Genomic DNA, 20931 nt, shown 5'->3' on the forward strand with positions numbered 1-20931 from the left:
CAAAAAACTCATTTTGCGCTTGAAAGAACAGGGTGCAGGGGGCACAAATCCACCTAAGCGCACATCTCCTTCCTGGCAGTCTGCAACCGTTGACCTCGCAGCCGCCACGTTCCAAACCTCTGCACCACCAACAAAAAATGGTCTCCTTTACCCACTTATGCTGCAGATAAGAACGGACAAACAATCAAAGATATTCAGAATGTACAAGTGCTTCTTTGACTTGAAGATAGCATTGACACAGTACCTAGCATTGGGAAAATATTACATGACTTAGATATTGCAACTAATTTACAGACAGATAGTGGATTGAAATCAAAAGCAATGTTTATGGCCAATTTACCCCCTGACAATATGATTGACTGCTTCTATGGAGCAGTAACCAATGATGGATTATACATACTATACTGGAGACAGTAACTCTTATACTCGAATAGCAAGAAGCCCTATGCAGGAAGTGAATAATCTTGTAGAAAAAGCATTGAGATACTGGTACAATGAAGGTCTGTTATCAGACATTGAATTGAAGTACATGTTTAATCCAACACCAAGGGCAGCTTATATACACACTTCGCCTAAGGCACATAAAAACGTGACAGCTCCCCCGGCAGACAAATATTATCGGGAATAGGGGGTCCCACAAAGCGTATCTCCGAATATATAGACATATTCTTGCAACCAATTGTAAGAAATTTGCCTACTTTTATTGAGGATATGAATGATCTTCTTAACAAATTAGAAGACTTGGCTGAGGCCTTTTAAGAATTTTGAAATACAATAAAAGGGACTATTTTTGAATATTAAAGCGCTTTGTACTGATTTATAGTGCACCGTCTCCATTTTGAAAAAGTTTCTGTATCGGTCTTCACAGTGGAGCTTTGGTGTGGCAAGCTCGAGACGTGGTTGTGCACTGAAACAAAGAAATTTTGATTTACTCTGAAACCGAGGTGCTGGACCCTTGTCAGCCATACAGTTCCTTTTTTCTAAAACTATTTTACTCATGAGACCTGGTACAGACAGCATTCAGGGGTGGCTATGGGGGCAACCTTTTCTCCAACTTTTTTTTTTTCACAACAAATTTTATTGAGCAGTCAAAGCAAGGGAGAATGTGGCTCCCCACAATCAGGAGATCGCCACCAACAGTCATGGCACAGATTATTACGTATGCATAAATTTCTTATCAATAAAGGGTGAACAGCTCAATAAGAACAGCCCCGCAACCCACCCACACCCTACCAACTCCCCCTACCCCACTACCCCCCAATCCCCCCCATTCCCACCCCCCCCACGCACGTGTGCAAAATGCAGCAAGCAAATCTTGGGTGCGGTGTGATAGGTATGCCACAGATCTCAGGCCACTATAACACAGTACATTCAGACGTCTTCCTCCCTTTCCGCCGGGGGATCCAGAGACAACCCTCTATAATCGGCCCACCTCTTCCAGATTTTGAAATGTTTACGTGGGCATCCCCTTGCCTCAAACACCGGTTTCTCCAGTCCCATATAGTAATCCAGTCCAGCCTTCCATGCCGACAGGGGGGGAGCTCGCTTCCTCTTCCATGCCCGGGCCAGGTCTCTTTTAGCCACTACGAGTCCCAGCAACAGCAGGTGGCGTTTGTAGATGTTCCCACCGATACCTTCCATAACATGGAGCAACCCCAGTCGATGAGTGCGGGGGAGATCCCAACCCAGGACTTCAGACAGGCAGCCCCATACACCTCTCCAAAAACCAGATAATCTAACACACGACCACACCGTATGCAGCAGCGTACCCGGTGCAGCCCCACAGCGCAGACATTCCGGAGACTCAATCAATCCCGCCTTCCACAGGCGCTCTCGGGTGTAATAGGCTATATGGAGTTATTTAAATTGGATAAGCCGAAGCCGCATGGCGATAGCAGCCCCTCGCGGGGACTCCAGGGCCTCCCTCCAATCGTCCTCGTCCATGGGACCTACATCCACCTCCCATGCCGCCCGAAGGGGGAGTAATGTAGAGGAGCAGTGAGTAACCAGTGTCTGATAGATGCGGGAGACCTTCTTGTCCCCCAGGTCTCCCATAAAGACTTTCGCCTCGACCGGACTAAACTCAGGGAGAGATTCCAAGTGGGCGATACTGGGGGTGAGCGCATGGCGCAGTTGTAAATAGCAGAAGAACTGGGATCGAGGCATGTGGAACTCCGCACTGAGCTCTTGAAACGATTTGAGGGTAGTTCCTGACATTACTTGGCCCAGCAGCGAGATCCCAATGGCCTCCCACCCCTCAAACCCGGCCAGGGTAGATAGCTCTGGGAGTAGGCCATTTCTGCCACAGTGGTGTTTCTGCTGTCAGCTTACCCCACCAGCCCATTCGGCGCAGCGCCTGTCTCCAGACAGCAAACACCACTTTCGTAACAGATGGTAACCTCCGCCGCAGTCGGGCTGAATATAAGATTGTGTGTAGCGTATGTTCCCCCATGAGCGAGCGCTCCAAGGCATAGGCCGGGTCTCCCCTGTCACCGTACCACCATTCATTAAGAACAAGCAACTGCGAGGCCTGGTAATAAGACAGCAGATCGGAGGTGGCCAGGCCCCCACAATAGGTGGACAAGAAGGATGTCCGTAACGCCACCCTGGCCGCGCCTCCAGCCCATAGGAAACGGCCCAACACCGAGTTAACTTGTCGGAACCACTGCGGGCTGACAGGGTAGGGGTAGTTTTGCAACTGATACAGCAGGCGTGGAAGCACCACCATCTTGAAGATTGCGGACCTGCCGAAAATGGTTAAAGGCATTCTGGACCATGTTTTGGTGTCCGCCTGGACTCGCTCCCACACAGGCACGATATTGCGTTCCCAAGCAACGGCCGCCGATTCTGACAGAAACACCCCAAGGTATTTCAGCCCGTCGGACGCCACCCAAAGGTCTGCCGTCCAGGGGTCCGTTATGGCTCCACCTCCCAGCACCCACAGGGTAGACTTATGCAGGTTCAGTCGAAGGCCGGAGACCTCTCCAAAGATACGCATAATGTCCAGTACCCGGGGCCCAGAACGTCGCAAGTCCGTAAGGAAAAAGAGAACGTCGTCAGCATACAACGCAATTCTGTCTGCTAGATCCCCATTCCACACAAACCCGCGCACTTGCGTATCTATGCGCACCCAGGAGGCCAGGGGTTCCATGGCCAGGGCGAACAGGTATGGGGACAATGGGCATCCCTGCCTGGTGCCCCGACCAATTTGAAACCGTTCAGAGATAGCCCCAGCGACTCGTACTGAGGCCGTAATGTCGGTGTACAGTAGCTTAATGTACGACAAAAACACCGGGCCTAGGTTAAGACGGGGTAGGAGTGCAAAGAGGTACGTCCAACTCACAGAGTCAAAGGCTTTGTCCATGTCCGCTAACAGCAAAGCCGCTTGTTCTCCCAAAGCCCCCATGGCATACACCGCCGCCTGTGCCCGCCGGATGTTGTGGCGCGTCGCCCTATGAGGCATGAACCCGGCCTGGTCAGGGTGGACCAGATCGGTGATGTACGAAAGCAGGCGGTTCGCTAGAGCTTTCGCTAGGATTTTGGCCTCAATGTCCAGCAGGGATATGGGACGATACGAGTCATGTCTGTCAGGGGGCCTACCCGGCTTCTGAAACACCACAATTTCCGCGTGGAACCTTTTCTCCAACATATATATATATATATATTACCTACTGGCGGTCGCCAGTAGGTAGTTATAGTTAGGATTTTTTTCAATGTTAAATCTCAAAATTCTATTTGGAATAACTTTGGCGCCGGTTGACGAATCGGACTGAAAATTTCCTCAAAATGGCCTCACGGCGTTCCGGTCCTTCCCTAAAAGTGTGGGGGGGATTCGTCAAGTGGGGGCGGAGATAAAAGGGGGGTCCTAAAACTCGTTTTCCCCATGTTAATTTCCATAGGGCGGTCGATTTCACTTTTAGCACGAACAGCTGAATAGATTTCCACCAAACTTGGCAAAATTGTAGGGACTGGAAGGCCGATGTGCCTTTGCTATGTCTCATGATGTGTGCTCCAGTGGTCTTTGAGTAATTTAGGTTAAAAAAAATATATATATCTATGGCAGCGCCCAGGTACGCGCACCGGGGAGCGCTCCGGGCGCGCCACGTGAGGTGCGCACGGAAAGCTGATTGGCTCTCGGGTGTCTGTAAACATTCGAAACAGTCCGGAGCGGCCGCCATCTTGTGTCTCGGTAAAAATCGAGACACAAGAGGTGGGTAAAACAAAGGGGGAAATGACCATAAGGCATCAGGGATAGACCCCCTCTGACCCCCTAGGTTTGATGTGGGTGCTATAAAAGGGCTCCGGAGGGCATTTAAAATATAATTTTTTTTTTGTTTTGCGCGGGGGAGCGCCCGGTACGCGCACCGGGGAGCGGACTAGGGAGCGTCCTACGAGGAAAAAAGAATGACAGAGTTTTTAAAAAATGAAGCCTTTTTTTAGAAATTGGAGGTAGTTCTAAAAAGAACTTTTTTTTTCTACTTTTTGAACATTTTGTACTTTTTTCGGCTTTTCAAAACAGTTTTATATTTTTTTTGTATTTTTTTAGGGGGAGAAACAAAAAAAAGGGAATTGAGACTGGCTCAACTGGAGCAAAAAAACAAAAAACCCAAAAAATTACTTCTTTTTGGGGCACTTGTGATTGTCACCTGCAAGGACGATGAGCTTTACGCTCTTTTCACCATAGGCGATAAGCTTGCCACATGCAGTACAAGTGATTTTAAAATTAGCAAATCGTGGCTGAATACAAGGCATCATCTCTGATGTTTCTGGTCCCGATGAAGTGGGTTCGTTTCTTTGGGAGTTGGTCCTTGAAGACTGGGGGAGGTTACTGGCCAGTTCCCTGAGCTCTGCACGAGAATAGTTGTTAGGGTGCTTACGGGTCATATGTCGAATCATGGTATGGTTACCAAAGGAATATTTTTGTTTGGGTTGCCCCTTGAGAGTTCTTCCTTACAGATTAGGCAAGTTACCTTGGACGCATTCACTTTTTTCTTGCCCTCTGGGAGTGAAAAAAACTCCCATACAATGTGTGACTTGGGCTTATATGGGGTATTTTGTTCAGGCAGCCATCTTCCACCATCCTCCTCTTCCTCTTCCTCCTCCTCCTCTTGTTGACCACCAATGTAATCTTGAGCTGGTCCTCTTGGTGGTTATGGTGGTGGTGGTGGGGCAGATGCACCAGCTGCTGCTGCTACTGAAGCCATTATAAAGATCAAAAAGGTACAGAGAGGTACAAACAGGTCTTCCTAAGTCAAAGGACAAAGTCAGAATGAGGAAAAAAGGTGGGGTCTTTTATCATTTGGAAAAAAAAACGGTCCTGAACCAATGAGAAGTTTTATTTTCAGGTCACAAGACCAGGGGCTTCATCATTATGAAGCCAAAACTGTTATGAACCAATGAAAAAAGTGTTACTTTCAGGTCACATGACCCGACGTGCTTACGCTACGCGCCCCCGGGCGCGACTGGGGGCGTGCCCCGGGTCGCGTCGCATAAGCGCGTCGGATGTTTACCTTGAGCGATCGTATTCGCTAGAGTACTTCCGGGTGCGCTTACGCCGTGCGTGTCACGCGGACGCGGCTACGCAATACGTCACAATCACGTTTTCGTTCGCGATATGGGCGCTAACGGGACGCTCCCCGATACGCGCCCTGGGGCGCTTCATACTACTACGCTTTCCGGGGCGCTCACCGGGGCGCGCACCGGGAGCGCTCCGAGAAAAAATAAAAAAATAAATATATATATACAAACCAAAAAATGGGCTAAATTGTAGAAACTGGTAGCCCGATGTGCCTTTGCTATGTCTAAAGATATATGCTCCAGTGGTTTTTACGAAAATTAACTTTGAAAAAATATATATTGGGCTACATTGGGCTATATATATATATGTTAGAGCCCAAATGTAGCCCAATGTAGCCCAATGTAGCCCAAAGATGGCCACCAGAGACAAAAAAAACAAATGTAGCCCAAATATCAGCCAGATGTAGCCCAACTATAGCCCAATGACAGAATGTCCCAGAGTGTTCTAAAGAACAACTAGAGCGCTAACAGTCTTACTTATAAACTGAGACTTATAGTTAGGAATTAGCATTTAAAAAAACCTATGAAATTCACAGAAAAAACCATAGGTTTCACGCCAGTTATATTTAGGAATTAGCATTAAAAAAACCTAATAAATTCACTGAAAAAACCATAGGTTTCACACCAGTTATAGTTAGCTGGAAATGTTACTGACATAAAACCAATGGAATTCCACGTTATAGTTAGTTGGACTCACTATAACTTGCGCGTGTAATGCACTGCTGATGACATCACATATTACATCACTCATGACATCACTGATGACACTATCCTTGTGACAAAGTGACAGACCTCCTTTCACTGTAAAGTAGCCCTTGAAACATATTCAAAAATAGAAACTAACATTTTCAAAAAAGTGGATATACCCATACCAGTTACAACAACCAATTCAGTAATTCCACCATCTATATACACATCCACTCATTCACCAACAGTTCTATATAGTCACTCATACATATACTCACTCATCATATGTAGTGATACACCTATACATCCTGTTACACACCGACAGTCATCAAAAGGTTACTCACACACATGCTCACACATGCAAATAAACTAATAAACATCCATTTATTTACATATACAGATATACACACACTACCACCTTACTTCTAAGGAAACTTACACATACTTACTCTCTTAAACAATCACTTATAGAAACACATACTTATTCAAACAGAAATTCTTTCAATCTCTCACTCTCACATATACTGACTTATATATATCAATACTCACATATACTACATTAAAACATATGTCGTTACTGATAAAGACACTAGTGAGGCAGGTATTCACTCACTAACACACACATATACACACTCATCCACCCATACAGTCCTGCACATATGCTGTCTTCAAAAAACATATAAACAGTGAGTCAGTCATTGATGCATCTATCTGCAAAGTAACATCCCCACCAAACCATACAGACACTCATACTGATACTAAAAAAACATCTAATAACCCATATACACACACATGTAGCTACTCACCAAACCATGCAGCCTCTTATACACAAAGTGAAACACTGATACATATATTTAAATATTTAAACATAATTCGCTAATATATGTATTCACTAAGTTACACTTAATAAGGCAGTTAACCAATCAATTCTTTTAAAAACAAACATCCATTTATTCTTCCATCGTCCTTTACAAATACATATATAAAACATTTATTTTTCAGAAAGACACACTGGATGGTGTCATCAGTGATGCCATGAGTGATGTCACTGACCAAGTCATGAGTGATGTAATATGTGATGTCATCAGCAGTGCATTACACGCGCAAGTTATAGTGAGTCCAACTAACTATAACGTGGAATTTCATTGGTTTTATGTCAGTAAAATTTCCAGCTAACTAGAACTGGTGTGAAACCTATGTTTTTTTCAGTGAATTTATTAGGTTTTTTTAATGCTAATTCCTAACTATAACTGGTGTGAAACCTATGGTTTTTTCAGTGAATATATATATATATATATATATATATATATATATATATATATATATATATATATATATATATATATATATATTTTTTTTTTAATAACAGCACATTTGAAAAGCATGTCCGCCGAACATGACAAACCGCATTATCTATTGAGGTCGATTCATTGATTACAATCTTATGACCTGGGGAGGTGACAATGAAACCCTTGAGGCATTCATAGAACATATCCATGTCAATCAGTACAATCTGAGCTTCACCCATAATATTAATCTCAGCCACATCAATTTTATGGACATTACGCTCTTTATTGAGAATGGTAAATCAGAATGTACACTTTTCCGCAAAGATACAGCATGTAATTCAGTGTTGCACACCAGAAGGGCACACCCTGATACCCAAATTCGTGCCATACCCTTTGGCAAAATGACCTGGCTCAGACGTAATTGTAGTAATGATGCTGTATTCCAACAAGAGGTGGAAACCCTTAGACGACGCTTCCTGATTAGGAGCTATGATCACTCGTTACTAGAAAAATCCCACACTAAGCTTCATAGAATTAAAAGAACAGGACTTCTCAAGCACAATTCCAAAAAAAAGCACAAATCTAAAGGAGACAGGATTGCACTAATCACTCAATTCGACTCACAAAGCAGTCAGGTTTTTAAAACAGTACAGTGGCAACTTCTAAAGTTAGACCATGACTTGGATCCCTATGTATCCAAAAAGCCCCGGATTGTTTAAAAAAGGGGCAGGACCGGAGGAATATACTAAGTCCCTCTGTTAACCTCAATCCAACCAGTGAACCGACCAACATGTGGTTACCAGCCAAAGCCAAGAGTTTCTTTACATCTTCCGCGACCTCCTACACCTGCGTTTGCGGAGAGGAGACTAGATCAGTGAGGTGAGGGATATTTAGGTTCATGGGCACGTCGAATATACATAAACATAATTTTCTAAATTGTGTAAGGTATTTTTCAAAATATCACAACAAATAGCATAAAACAGAACCTGCCACATGGAAAAGGGTGTGAAAAATAGTGCTAAGTTGTCAAGGTGCACTTTACCTGTCGTAATTTTTTCTTTTCCCTTCGTTTCATCTTTCCTTCTTTTTTATCCGCGATTCTTGGCAACCCTGTTACCTTGAACTGGGTTACAGTCTGCAAGGCACGTGCTCGTTTACCCTTTGTCTCCTTGCAAACAGTCTGCTCTTCTTGGGGCGATGCTCTTTCATGGAGGCTGGCTTCTTCAGATGATTCCTCAGAAGCCAGGACAGTGGACAGCCGTTTCCGTACAATAGTTGTAGCATTGCCGGGCAGTGGGGAGGCTGCCAGCTGGAGTTGTGGACTCACTTCGGAGGTATGTGGGTCCAGTGGCCTCAATGGCTCATTGCTAGTTTCTTGCATTTCTAAATCTGGTTCTTCTTCCAGTGATGGCAGGCTTTGGGAAAACATGGAAAACACTGGGGTGCTGTGCTTCAAAGCTCGTTTGACATTTATAACCGTACACTCTTCGTCTGCCATCTTTAGAGTTTTGGGAACCCTGTTAAAGGAATGGAAATACAATAGGATTTAGTTAATGCATAGCATCAGTAATTTCAGAATACAGAACTCGAGTGAAACATTTTTACATTACAAACACATTAATAAAGCAACAAATGACTTTGCCGGTGTAATGGGCCCGCTGCACCCCAATTCATGTTGTCACACCAGCTTGCTCCATGGCCCATTACACTCTTGCTACGCTACTGACTATTTAAGAACATGCATGTCATTTCCTTGATATATACTGTCACTATAACTTTGCTGAAGTAAACCAATTGTAAATATACTAATGACACCAGTTGCACAGTTACACCTGTTGCACTTGTCTCTCTGCAGAGGTCAAAAGCTATACAACCAGCATATGTTGATTATTCTGAGGTTGTGTGCATATTACAAACCTCTAAACAGAGCCTCCAGGATTTCGCAATTTGCAATAAAATCGCGAAATCTGTAGTTTTGTAAAAATGCTGCGATTTTTACAAAACTGCCGGCGAAATTTTTGAAAATGTCATCCCTGCATATTCAAACAATATATTTTTGCATCCAACAAGCTGGAGACAAGAATCTCTGGGCCTCTGGTATCCTAATATCCCCTTGTTTACTGTATTGGACTTTGTTTTAAGAGCACCAACTACACTGAAACCATGAAATACGGATAGTAACAACTTTACAAATAACGATTTGAGAGAGTGTTTTCCAGGTTCATCGTTTGTCCCACCCGATCCTACACATCCGCTTTTTCTTTGTAAAATTTCAGGTAGTGTTGTTCACAACCACCCCTCCCCCACCTATTTTTGAGTACAATACACTGTGAATTTGATGGAAGTGTTTAACAGTTTTCTCTTGAATATGACAGTGAGAATATAAATACCTCTCCTAGATTCTACGACCCTGCAGGCATCAGCGTGATTTCTCTTCGGCTGAGATGAAGCCCAGCAGAATGTGCCCAATCTAGCGCCAAGCCAGAGAGTACCTCTGTTGGAGGCTGGTGTTTGTACAGTGTACTGACAGTTTGACAGTTTCAAATCATTGCAGATTTCTGCCAGAAGAATAGCGGTGCATGGGCCTAGTGATTCGAACAGCCTTTTGTGCTCAAGGTAGGCGCCCCGGGATTTCAGTTGGGCCAGCTGGTTCCACAATGAGCCTCTAAACCACGATGGGTTGTGCCCTTTGCAGTCTGCATGTGGTCATTGGGCACGGGCCCAGACAGCAAAGCGACCACTCATTTTATCCACATCCCCCTCTGGGGTGTCTTAGCTCCGCATGAACAGGTTAAAGTTTATGCTGCACAATTGCTAAGGTGAAGGGGTCTGGCCTTTACCTTGGTCTGCAGGTCTGAGAGAGAGCTTGCTTTCCTTACTTCCAGAGAAGCACTTTAAGTAAACACCTTCATCTATATTTTGCTCTTAGCTTCCTTGTCTACTTGGACCATCGTTCCTTCATAAGGGGGGGGGGGGGGGGGGGGGGGGGTCAGCCCCTCCATTTCCATGGTATTTAAGATCTACAGAAAAGTTACCGCCACGGACGAGTGCAAACATTCACCGAGGTCTTATTACTTGGATCCCCCTGTACCTGAAGGCTCAAACTCACCTTTTCAGTTTGCCAGAGGATGGAAATGCGTGTGCAAGTTGGGGCCAGACCCACTCAGAAGCTACTGCCTGCATCCTGTGCTTTATCAGGGCTGGCTCTGACCATGCATGTTCGATTTAACTACAAGTGACTCGAGTATACCTATGTTTGTGTGCGAGTCTTCTCCAAAAACAGAAGGAGCTAATCGGTTGGCGGAAAACTGAATATACATTCATGTCTTGCCATTTACATTTAGTCTTGATTCGTTTCTAGTAACCATCGACTAAAAGGATGCCCTTGGGTGTAGACTTGAACATGATGACGAGGCCTTTCGCCAGACACCAGCTCAGTGTGTGAAGTTCTCATCATTTCAGTCTGCGTCGGTAGTTCATTTCTCACACATCTACTTTATTGCTGTGTAATATTTCTGGCCAGAAGCCATTCAAAGAGGTTTACAGTCTGCCATTAAAACTGCTTTGAGGATCACTCAGTGTGGCCAGTGGCATGAGGACCTTAACGGTCAAGTCTTTTTCCTGTTGCTAGATTCAAAACCTCCACTGTCCTGTGCAGTTATGATCTGGGAGCCCATCGCCATGATTTTTGGTTTTGGTATAATTTAACAGCATGGTTAATGGAGCTCGAGACCGACCTCCCAGACCTGCAGGGCAATTTGAAATGAACGGTGGCTCTCACACAGGCATGCCGACCAGGTCTGGGTGAAATTTTAATTATCCAAGTGTAATTGCATAATTTTGGCAATTTCACATAATGAAACCCAATTATATGTAGTAGTTCTAGATTTGAATAAAGTTCTAGATTCTTCTTTCAGGAAGACTGAGTAGACTGTTGTTAACCAGCTCCTCTTCCAGACAAACCCCAGAAGCAGCAGCTTTAATGGAGAATACATAAAAAGTATTGAAAAACAAGACCATTTCAGTCCATCCTTCCAGATGGGGACAAGATTATACTCTTATTTTTGGTTTGGAAGGTATCGGGGGAATACAAACAGATTTGGACTTATTGGAGGTGAAATGTTGCACCCCCCCATGTTGCATACAAAATGATGACCCTGCAGATAATTCATCAGTTCATAAGGACTGTACATTTTCTTGCATCTGTGGCCCTCATCAAATCGTAACTGAGTGCACAATTCACAGATTCTCGAGTAAGAACCTTATTTTTTGTGGGGGGAGTCAAATCTTTGAGCTGGCAACATTTCCAAGGGTCTACAAAAAAGTTTTAGCTCCATTGGTGTTAGCAAATGGAATTCAGGTTTTTTAATATTTCAACAACTTGTTCATTTATTCTTCTTCTGTCTTAAAGGCGCTCTGCTGAAACCTAAAGCGTGGCGCCCAGAAGGAGGCGGGAGGGGGCCGCATGGTGCACTGAATGTAGGCAAGGCACGCCGTGCAACCAGTAAGAGAAACTCACTAAAGAAAATAGTGCTTACAACACTAAATAACATGTACACTGCAACAACTAAAGTAAAGGGCCAGCTACCTTGGAGGCCCATTTATTTCAGGCTGAAAATGAATGATTATCAGTAAAATAAAGTGCCGCAAATTGCAGCTAAATTTCCATATTTGTGCCACTACATTTCCATATTTGTGCCACTAGATTTGCTAATCCATGCCGCTATATCCTGGGGGGTCTGTCTAAAGGGCGATTTGGCTGATTTCAGTTGCTCTTGTTTGCCCAGCATATCTTGTTGGAAATAATTAATATTGAAAGTGTTTAGTCTTTGCAATCTGCGATTAAAAGCAAAGATAGAATTATGCAAAGCTGTGCTTGATTGACTTAGCGATTACCATGAAATGTTGATGTACACAACAAAGGTGTGCTTGACTGTAAATTGCCTCCATGAGAAAGATAGTTTTAAGTCTCCGGGTGTTTTTGAGTTGGTATTTATCCTCTGAGGGCTTTTGACAACTACCAGAGTCTGTGTTACTTCCCAAAGTCAGTGGGTTTCTAAGAAGAATTCTTTTCTAAACCTACCTATAGTATTTAATTAATTGTATTGATGTGCTGTATTGTTTTACAACAAGGTTCCAGTCAACAGCAGAAGGACCATCACACAATCCCTCACCACCAGCCGCTTGGACTACAGAAACACACTGCACGTAGGAGTTACTGCACGCCTCCTGAAGAGACTACACACAATACAAAACTCAGTGACAAGACTCATCCTCAACCTCACCAGATAGATCCAGTTCACACCCCACCGCAAAGAACTACACTGGCTTCCCATCCAGAAGAGATGCCAGTTCCAGAAGCTGACCCTTGCATACCAAGGCCTGCACAACGAAGGACTAGCATACATCAACAAACGCATGACCTTCCACCAACAAACCAACCAACAACTATGATGATTTGCCTTCTTTTTTCTTGCAGACACCTCTCGGATCTGCAGAAGTAACAGTGGAGAATGCTCTTCTAGCATCTGGTTGCCAAAGCTTGGAACAACCTTCCCCTGCACCTCAGGACTGCCTCATTGCTCTGGCAATTTAGGAGGGGACTCAAGAGCTGGCTGTTTAAATGAACGGATCACCACAAAGCAGTTAGCATCTCCAGTATCTTGAGACCCTCACAGGTGATATGCCGCACTTTATAAATCCTTGATCGATTGATACAGCATTGAACTTTTTTTTAGATACAACTACAAAGCCATGGTGTCATAGAGGTATGCAGGCCAGCGCCGTTTCCTATTGTTTGCAATGTGCCTGCCATTGCCAGGCATAACAACGTGTACCACTGAACCGTAGACACTACAGGTGATCATTAGTGTAGGTGTAATGGTCCATGATCATTAAACAATCTCAGGCCTGACCAGTAGCATCCACCTCATGCAGCCCAACAGCTTAAGGTGTAAGGCCTCCCCTCCCCAGAGGAGCGGGCACCCACATATTCTATTTGTGTATTGTTGAGAATTTCTTTCGCTGTTGCCATCAGGGCTAAAAGATGTGGGTGAGAGGGCATTGTAAGATCATCCATACATAATGGCTGCACCTTGGAATTCCTAATATGACTGATGTCATGCTGCAAAGTAGAGCATTTTCTGCAATGAGTTCTTGATCTAGTTTACTTTCTTTTTATGAATCTTCCTTCAGGCATGCTGTTTATGTTGAAAGAGCTACGAATGACCCTGAATTGGCCAAGATATAGGCTAGACTATGGGCTAAGGCTCAATAATGATATGGTTGCCTTAAAACCCCAACTTTCCATTATCCGTAAGACCCTAGAGGAGGTTATGGGAATCCCGGGGACTAGTAAGATCCCCTGGCTTAAGCCATTCAGGGATCATCGGAGAATGATTGGACTGGGTAATCTTTGGTCAACACAAACGAAAGTTGCATCAATCTCGAAGCAGATCCTGAAAAATGCCTTTTGGCAGCATGCTGATTTTCACACTCTAATCTCCATCAAGGAAGGCTCCCTCACTGCCTACTTTGTTGAGTTTAAAACTGAATATCATTTTGCGCCAAATATGGATGATATTGAGCTCCTCCAGGCTAGTACTTTGTTTATTCAATTTCATCAGGGGATGCTACTGACACATGCTTTTACTGCCACATGGCAAAGTAGAAACCCTGCTCCTGCTAAAACCTGTTAATTTTGTTCTGGAGAGGCAGAAAATACTGAACATCTTATCTTATTTTGCTTAGTCTAGCATGACTACAGAAGGAAGTGAATACTCCCACTCTGTTGCAACCTGGGGGCGAGAAAATATAAGATTGTGTTCAGAATACTTAGAAATGATACTAGATAGTGTATTGTTTTAGCTGTCTCAAGATATTGTAGGAAAGTGCCCCTTTTTTGCATGGAAACCCTCTATCTCTTTGGCAGATACCTGACGCTAACTTGACTGAATGTGTGCTGGGACCCAGCTAATCAGGCCCCAGTACCTGTGTTCTTTTCCAAAACTGTACATTTGTTTCCAGAATTGGCACACTTCTGGGCCACATGCAAGTCCCTTGTAAAAGATACCCCTGGTAACAATGGCCTTGTGACCGAAGAGGGGCCTTGAGGGCTGCAGCATGTATTATGCAACCCCCTCAAAGGCCCCTCACCTTAACACTCATACATTGCCAATGCAAGCTGTGTGTTCTGGTGCACATCAAACTGAAAACCCAACATGGCACACATCCAGGTGTGCCATGCCCACCAACAGTGCATGTGGTATGGGTAAGTAAACCCTCTAGCAGGCTTTACAGCCTTAAGGCAGGGTACACCATCCCACAGGTGAGGGCATAGCTTCAAGAGCAATATGCCGCTACAGTGTCTGTGCTATTCACAGACATTGTAAGTACAGTGAAGCCATATTAAATAGATGGCTGGGAGTTTGTCATTATGCACTCCACAGCTCCATGATGGCTTTACTGGAAGCTGAGAAATTTATATCAAACATCGCAGCATAATAAGCCCATTCTGATGCCTGTGTTTGATTTATTATAAAATGCACTCAGAGGGCATCTTAGAGCTGCCCACTGGAAAACAATCAAATTCTAGTGTATTGGCTGACTGGCCACCCCCACCAGCCAGCCACCAACAGGCAGGTTTCTGACCTGATGGGATGAGAGCCTTTGTGCTCTCATAGGTCAGAAACAAAGCCTGCTCTGGGTGGTGGTCCTTCACACCTCCCCCTGAAAAAAACATCAACACTTGGCGGGAAGCCTCAAAGGCTCTCACCTTGTGATGGGCTGATTTGGGCAACTTCAACTAGTAGAGATATTCACCCCCTGTCCAAGCCCCACTTTTGACAGCAGGACAGGTGGGAGCATTAATATTCCGAGTGGAAGTGTCCACCTTTGCCTGGCACACCCCTAGGGTTACTAGGAGCTGAGGTGAACCCATCTCCATCTTGAACTGTAGAGTTAGGCCCAATAGGAATAAGGATGTGCCCCTCTCCCCAAAGAAACGGGGCACCCAAAGGGTGTAGCCACCCTAGGAGACAGTAGCCATTTGCTATTGCCCCCCCAACCTCAGTAACGCCCTTACATTTCATATGTAAAGGTTCCCCTGTACCTTGTTACTCAGATTCGATGGACCAAAGAAGAAGACGGAAGGAGACCGATGCCGGACCAGGAACAGAACCGCTGCAGACAAAACTCCGCAAGAAACCTGCCACCTGTAGCCGGTTCAACAACTGGGCATTCTATCCTTCCAGAAACACTGCAAGGCCTCCAAGAAACTCCTGAAACCTTCCAGCTTTTAACCAATCTCCAAGAACCTCTCTTTGGGTTAGAAGCTCTAGTCCCTGGCGCCCGCAGATATAAGAACCACAGTGGTTGAGGACCGACACTTGTGTCAACACTATTCACTACTGCAAACAAACATCAAGACTGAAGTGGTAGAGGACCTATACTTGTGATGACGTGACTCTGCCTTGCCAAAAGAAAGCTTCGCAGCTGTATTGCTTACATGACCCAGAGGGATCCTCTCAGCTCAACCAGCCAAGCTATTCACAGCCCTGTCCCAAGAGCCTTCAAGTGGCCCTGTCAGCCTCCTTCTACCCGGCTGCTCGACCACGACCTCTCCATGACAGCCCAACATCGGCAGATCTGCTCCATTCCCAGCGCATCTCCATCCCCACAACCACGACTGCTGGTCTGGTGCCTCCCAACGACCTATAGTGACCCGCTGATGATGACCACAATGGTGCTGGTGTCTACTGAATCCCATTCACCTTCGTTGCTCTCAACTGACTGCAGAAGCAAGCATCACTGCCGGCATCGACCGCCACAGCATAGATACTGAACCCCACACCTCTTCGGGTGCCCCAGTCTCCATTGACAAACCTTGGGCTAGGCGAACTCTGCACCAGCTGCCCCAGTGCCTCTGGTGGTGCAGTATCTACCTTAAACTGACTATTGCCCAGTGTTGGTCTAAACCCCCAAAGACTGGAAGAGTAATTTGTGTACTTACCTGCTGATGCATAATACGGTTTTCCTTCCGTAGAGGATTGCACTGCATTCTATCTGTTGCATACAACTCTCTATCTTTTTTAAGTACCCAGTGTTTGTTTCTAATTGTCAGCATAAAAGTATTCCCAACACTACAAAGCATTTCTACTACATGATGAAAGTATTACTTCCCAGAAACTTCGACTTTCCTGTAACTGAGTTTGAATTTGTTTTACAATTAAAGTAACAAAAGTAATATTTTTGCAAAACATTGGTCTGAAGGTTGTCATTGTGTGTGTTCCTGTCTTGTATGAGTATTTGCAACAACTTAATTTACACTACCCTCTGATAAGCCTAACTGCTCGACCACACTACCACAAATAGAGCGTTTTGGTATTATCTACTTAAGCCTCTGTAAGCCTCTGGGAATCCACTGGACCATGTGCACACTATACCTTACTGTGGTATAGTATATACAGACCCAACTTCCTACAGATATTTTGTGTCCAATTGGAGATTAAGAAGGAGAATGAAGCTTACCTGATGCCTGTTTTTTTATATACATGTATTTTAAGATTTTATCCTGATATGTAGGTTTGCTCCTAGCTTATTTTTATTCTATATCAGATCCTTTTATAATCTATATAAAGAAAAACGAATGTATGTCTGTCTGTTTGTCCTTTATGCATTACTACACCATTCATCCGATCAGCATGAACCTTTGGGAAGTTGTTGAGTACACTCCCGCGAAGGTTTCTGGCAAACAACAAAACAAAAATGGTTAAATATCGGCCCCCCAGGGCCCTCATAATCTTTCCAATACTGAACGTTTACAGTTTCCGGAGCGACTCGTTTTTGCAATGACCATTAACAAAACACAAGGACAATCGCGGCAAGTGTGTGGACTAGATTTGGAGAATCCGTGCTTCTCACATAGACAACTGTATGTGGCCAGCTCACGCATCGGAAAACCTTCTGATTTATCCATATATATATATAAAAACAAATGTATGTTTGTCTGTCTGTCTGTTTGTTCTTTATGCATTACTACACCATTCATCCGATCGCCATGAAACTTTGGGCAGTTGTTGAGTACACTCCAGCGAAGGTTTCTGGCACAATTTTTTTAAAAATATCGGCCCCCCAGGGCCCTCATAATCTTTCGAATACTGAAATTGTGAACGAATTTGCGACCATCGCCCACAGTTATGCCCCCCAAACGGAAATCGATTGGTCGATCTACATCTGAAGCACGAAAGAAAAAGGCATTACAAGCTTCAGAAACAGACTAGCAAGATTAGAAGCTGTTCGAACACAAACTGCTCAAGCGCGCTCTTCTCAAACGAACGAGCAACGACAATCAAGATTGGAAGCCGATCAAATACGCACTGCTCAAGCCCATTCTCCTCAAACGAACGAGCAACGAGAATCAAGATTGGAAACAGATAAGATTACGCACTGCTCAAGCCCGCTCAAATGAAACAGGAGAGCAACAAGAATCAAGATTGGAAACCGATCAATTACGCACTGCTCAAGCCCACTCGAATGAAACAGGAGAGCAACGAGAATCAAGATTGGAAGGCGATCGAGTACGCACTGCTCAAGCCACACTTTCAAATGTTTTCCATATTAAAATGAATACGTTTCAATAAAAATGACACAATGTAAATTGAATGTTATAACGAGTTTCCTTGAATTGCCTTTCTTCTGAGATCTCAGCAACGCGCGATGGGTAAGCTAGTTTATCTATATATATAAAAACGAAAGTATGCCTGTCTGTCGATTTGTCCTTTATGCATTACTACACCATTCATCCGATCGCCATGAAACTTTGGGAAGTTGTTAAGTACACTGCTGCGAAGGGTTCTGTCAAAAATAAATTGTAAAAATCGTCCCCCAGGGCCCCCATAATCCTTTGAATATTGAAATACACAGTGAATTTGCGAGCATCGTCGACAGTTATCACCCCCAAACAGAAATCGATTGGTCAATCTACATCAGAAGCACAAAAGAAAAAGGCATTACGAGATTCAGAAACAGACGAGCAACGGGAAGCAAGATTAGAAGCTGTTCGAATACAAACTGCTCAAGCCCGACGAATGAGCAACGAGAATCAAGATTGGAACCCGATCGAGTACACACTGCTCAAGCCCGCTCGAATGAAACAGGAGAGCAACAAGAATCAAGATTGGAAAACGATCAATTACGCACTGCTCAAGCCCGCTCGAATGAAACAGGAGAGCAACCAGAATCGAGATTGGAAGCCAATCGAGAATGCACTGCTCAAGCAACACTTAGAAATGTTTTCAAAAATAAAATGAATAAGTATCAATAACAATGACACAATGTAAATTTAATTTTGTCATAACGAGTTTCCTTGAATTTCCTTTCTTCGGAGATCGCAGCAATGCGCGACGTGTAAGCTAGTGTTTTATATATTTTAAACGTATTCCTTTATGGCATTTGGATAAATAAAGATTGTTTGAGTTGAGATAGGAAAAATATCAACTATGGATATCTAATGATTGTAAACATTGATAATTATTCTCTACAATTGACTTAGAGTGTACTCATGTGTCTAATTACACTTGGTTAATATCCTCTACATAAGCCTGGATGCATGGCTTTGTTAAAGCTCTTTCTAAATGTGCAATTTTGTGTGACAATTTATTTTTGAATACTAAGAATTTCTATAATGAATATAGTTGTAACCAATGAATTATAAGTGTTGTATTTGAAAATGTTTTATTAGAAGTGTTTTTATTAACATAGTTTAGTTATGCCACTTTTCGCAGAGACACAATTTTCACACAGCATTTCACAGAATGATTTGTGCAATAACTGAGGACACAAATTGTGAAAACATTGAATTCGTATTCCTTAGCATCCTTTACGTCACAGGGATTTAAATTAAGAGCTCCTAACCCATCCATCACCTATTTTTTAAGGAAATAAACTAATCCGATTTTGAACCAGTTTGACTATGTATGTAACTCAAAAAAGAACTAACGTATTTTGCTTCATCCCAAAGTACCAAGTTCCAAGTTGAAAGAGGGGAGTAATTTGTTTCCTCCTGTTCATATGAGTTTAACTATACAAACACTGTGGTGTGCCCAATCTCCATGTCTTTACCTGGTTCCTTTTTAAATGAATCAGCAAATAGGGCACAAATGGATTCGCATTGTTTTTCTTTTGCACCTTTCTTTGCTATGTAGCCTGACGATCTAGCAGGTACGTCAAAGGTAGAAGGCCATGTGTCATGTGCTGTTTTAAAAAAAAAATTGCAGATTTATATAGCGCGAACTCGACACAAATGTATTGGAGCGCTTTACATGAGCACTGGTTACATTACACAAGGACACATTCATTTTATTTTTTATTTTGTTAGGCACGGGAGATTAAGTGATTGGCCCAGAATCACCGGATGTGGACACATCCCCGAGGGTCCAACCTTGATTTCCAGCACCAAAGTCGGCAGTCTTGCCGTGAGACCACATACTCTCCTTATCCTGTTGTCATTCCAAATAGCCTTCTTAGCCTTTAATCAGCACACATTTGACACAGACTAGACTTTCATATTTGGCCTACACATGAATTCTGTTTACATTTCATTTTTACTGTAACTATTGTAAGTGTGAGCTAATAAGCCCCAGTACTCACAGTGCTGGCTACTAAAAATGAAAGGCTGATCCAAGGAATGACAAATTTTATATGGTCCCTTGCTGATATGATACTTGTATGCACAGTTATTTTAACCACTTGTGTGAGTTCCACTGACTGTGCAGCTCTCCTACAGTATCTATTTTTGTCCATGCGAGTTTCAGTTTTACTTTTGAGTCTGAAAGTTTGTCATCTAATATAGGTTGTTTTTTATTGTATTGCAGTATTTCGTGGGCGCTTCCCAACCGATGTGAAAAACCATGCAGAAATGCGACACTAATAATCGATTTTCTGTCCTTTCTTGAGGACTTCTAGCTTTATCAGATAACATATCAGATGTCCCTCCCAAAGATCATTTGAGATGATCAGAAAAATATAACAAACTTTAAAAGTAGTATAGGGGCAGTATGTCTGCTTTGAAAACATGAAAGCCTGCATATTTCTTTTATTATTTTATTCCATGTACCCACATCCTGTGACAGGCAGCTCGGGTACTGCCAGTTCATCTGACTAGTTTTACAGAAAGTGCCCTGAGACCTGAGTTTTTGACACTTTTTTTCCCCTCATACATAAGGTATCAAAAATCTCCATCTTTACCAGCCACAGATAAGGTTTATAATCACAACTCATGTACCAAGTGCCTGAACAATTAACTTAATGCTGTTTGTACTAGGGTGCATTGTTCTGAAATACGCTCTATAATGAGCAGGCTGTATATGTGTTATTGAAA

At 43.6% G+C, this 20931-nt stretch overlaps 1 protein-coding gene across 1 annotated transcript in view; it reads right to left on the reverse strand.

The window, feature by feature from the left end:
- Positions 1-9067, reverse strand: part of CCDC201 (coiled-coil domain containing 201) — a 131682-nt gene extending 122615 nt beyond the window's left edge. Inside the window, exon 1 of the mRNA XM_086966834.1 lies at positions 8596-9067. Coding sequence (XP_086822960.1) covers positions 8596-9051 — 456 coding nt within the window. The 5' untranslated portion in view covers positions 9052-9067. The remainder of the gene's footprint in view (positions 1-8595) is intronic.
- Between the last annotated feature and the right edge of the window lie 11864 nt (positions 9068-20931).

The sequence above is a fragment of the Lissotriton vulgaris genome, chromosome 4_1 (assembly GCF_964263255.1).
Source record: "Lissotriton vulgaris chromosome 4_1, aLisVul1.2, whole genome shotgun sequence".
In the NCBI taxonomy this organism is placed as follows: domain Eukaryota; kingdom Metazoa; phylum Chordata; class Amphibia; order Caudata; family Salamandridae; genus Lissotriton; species Lissotriton vulgaris.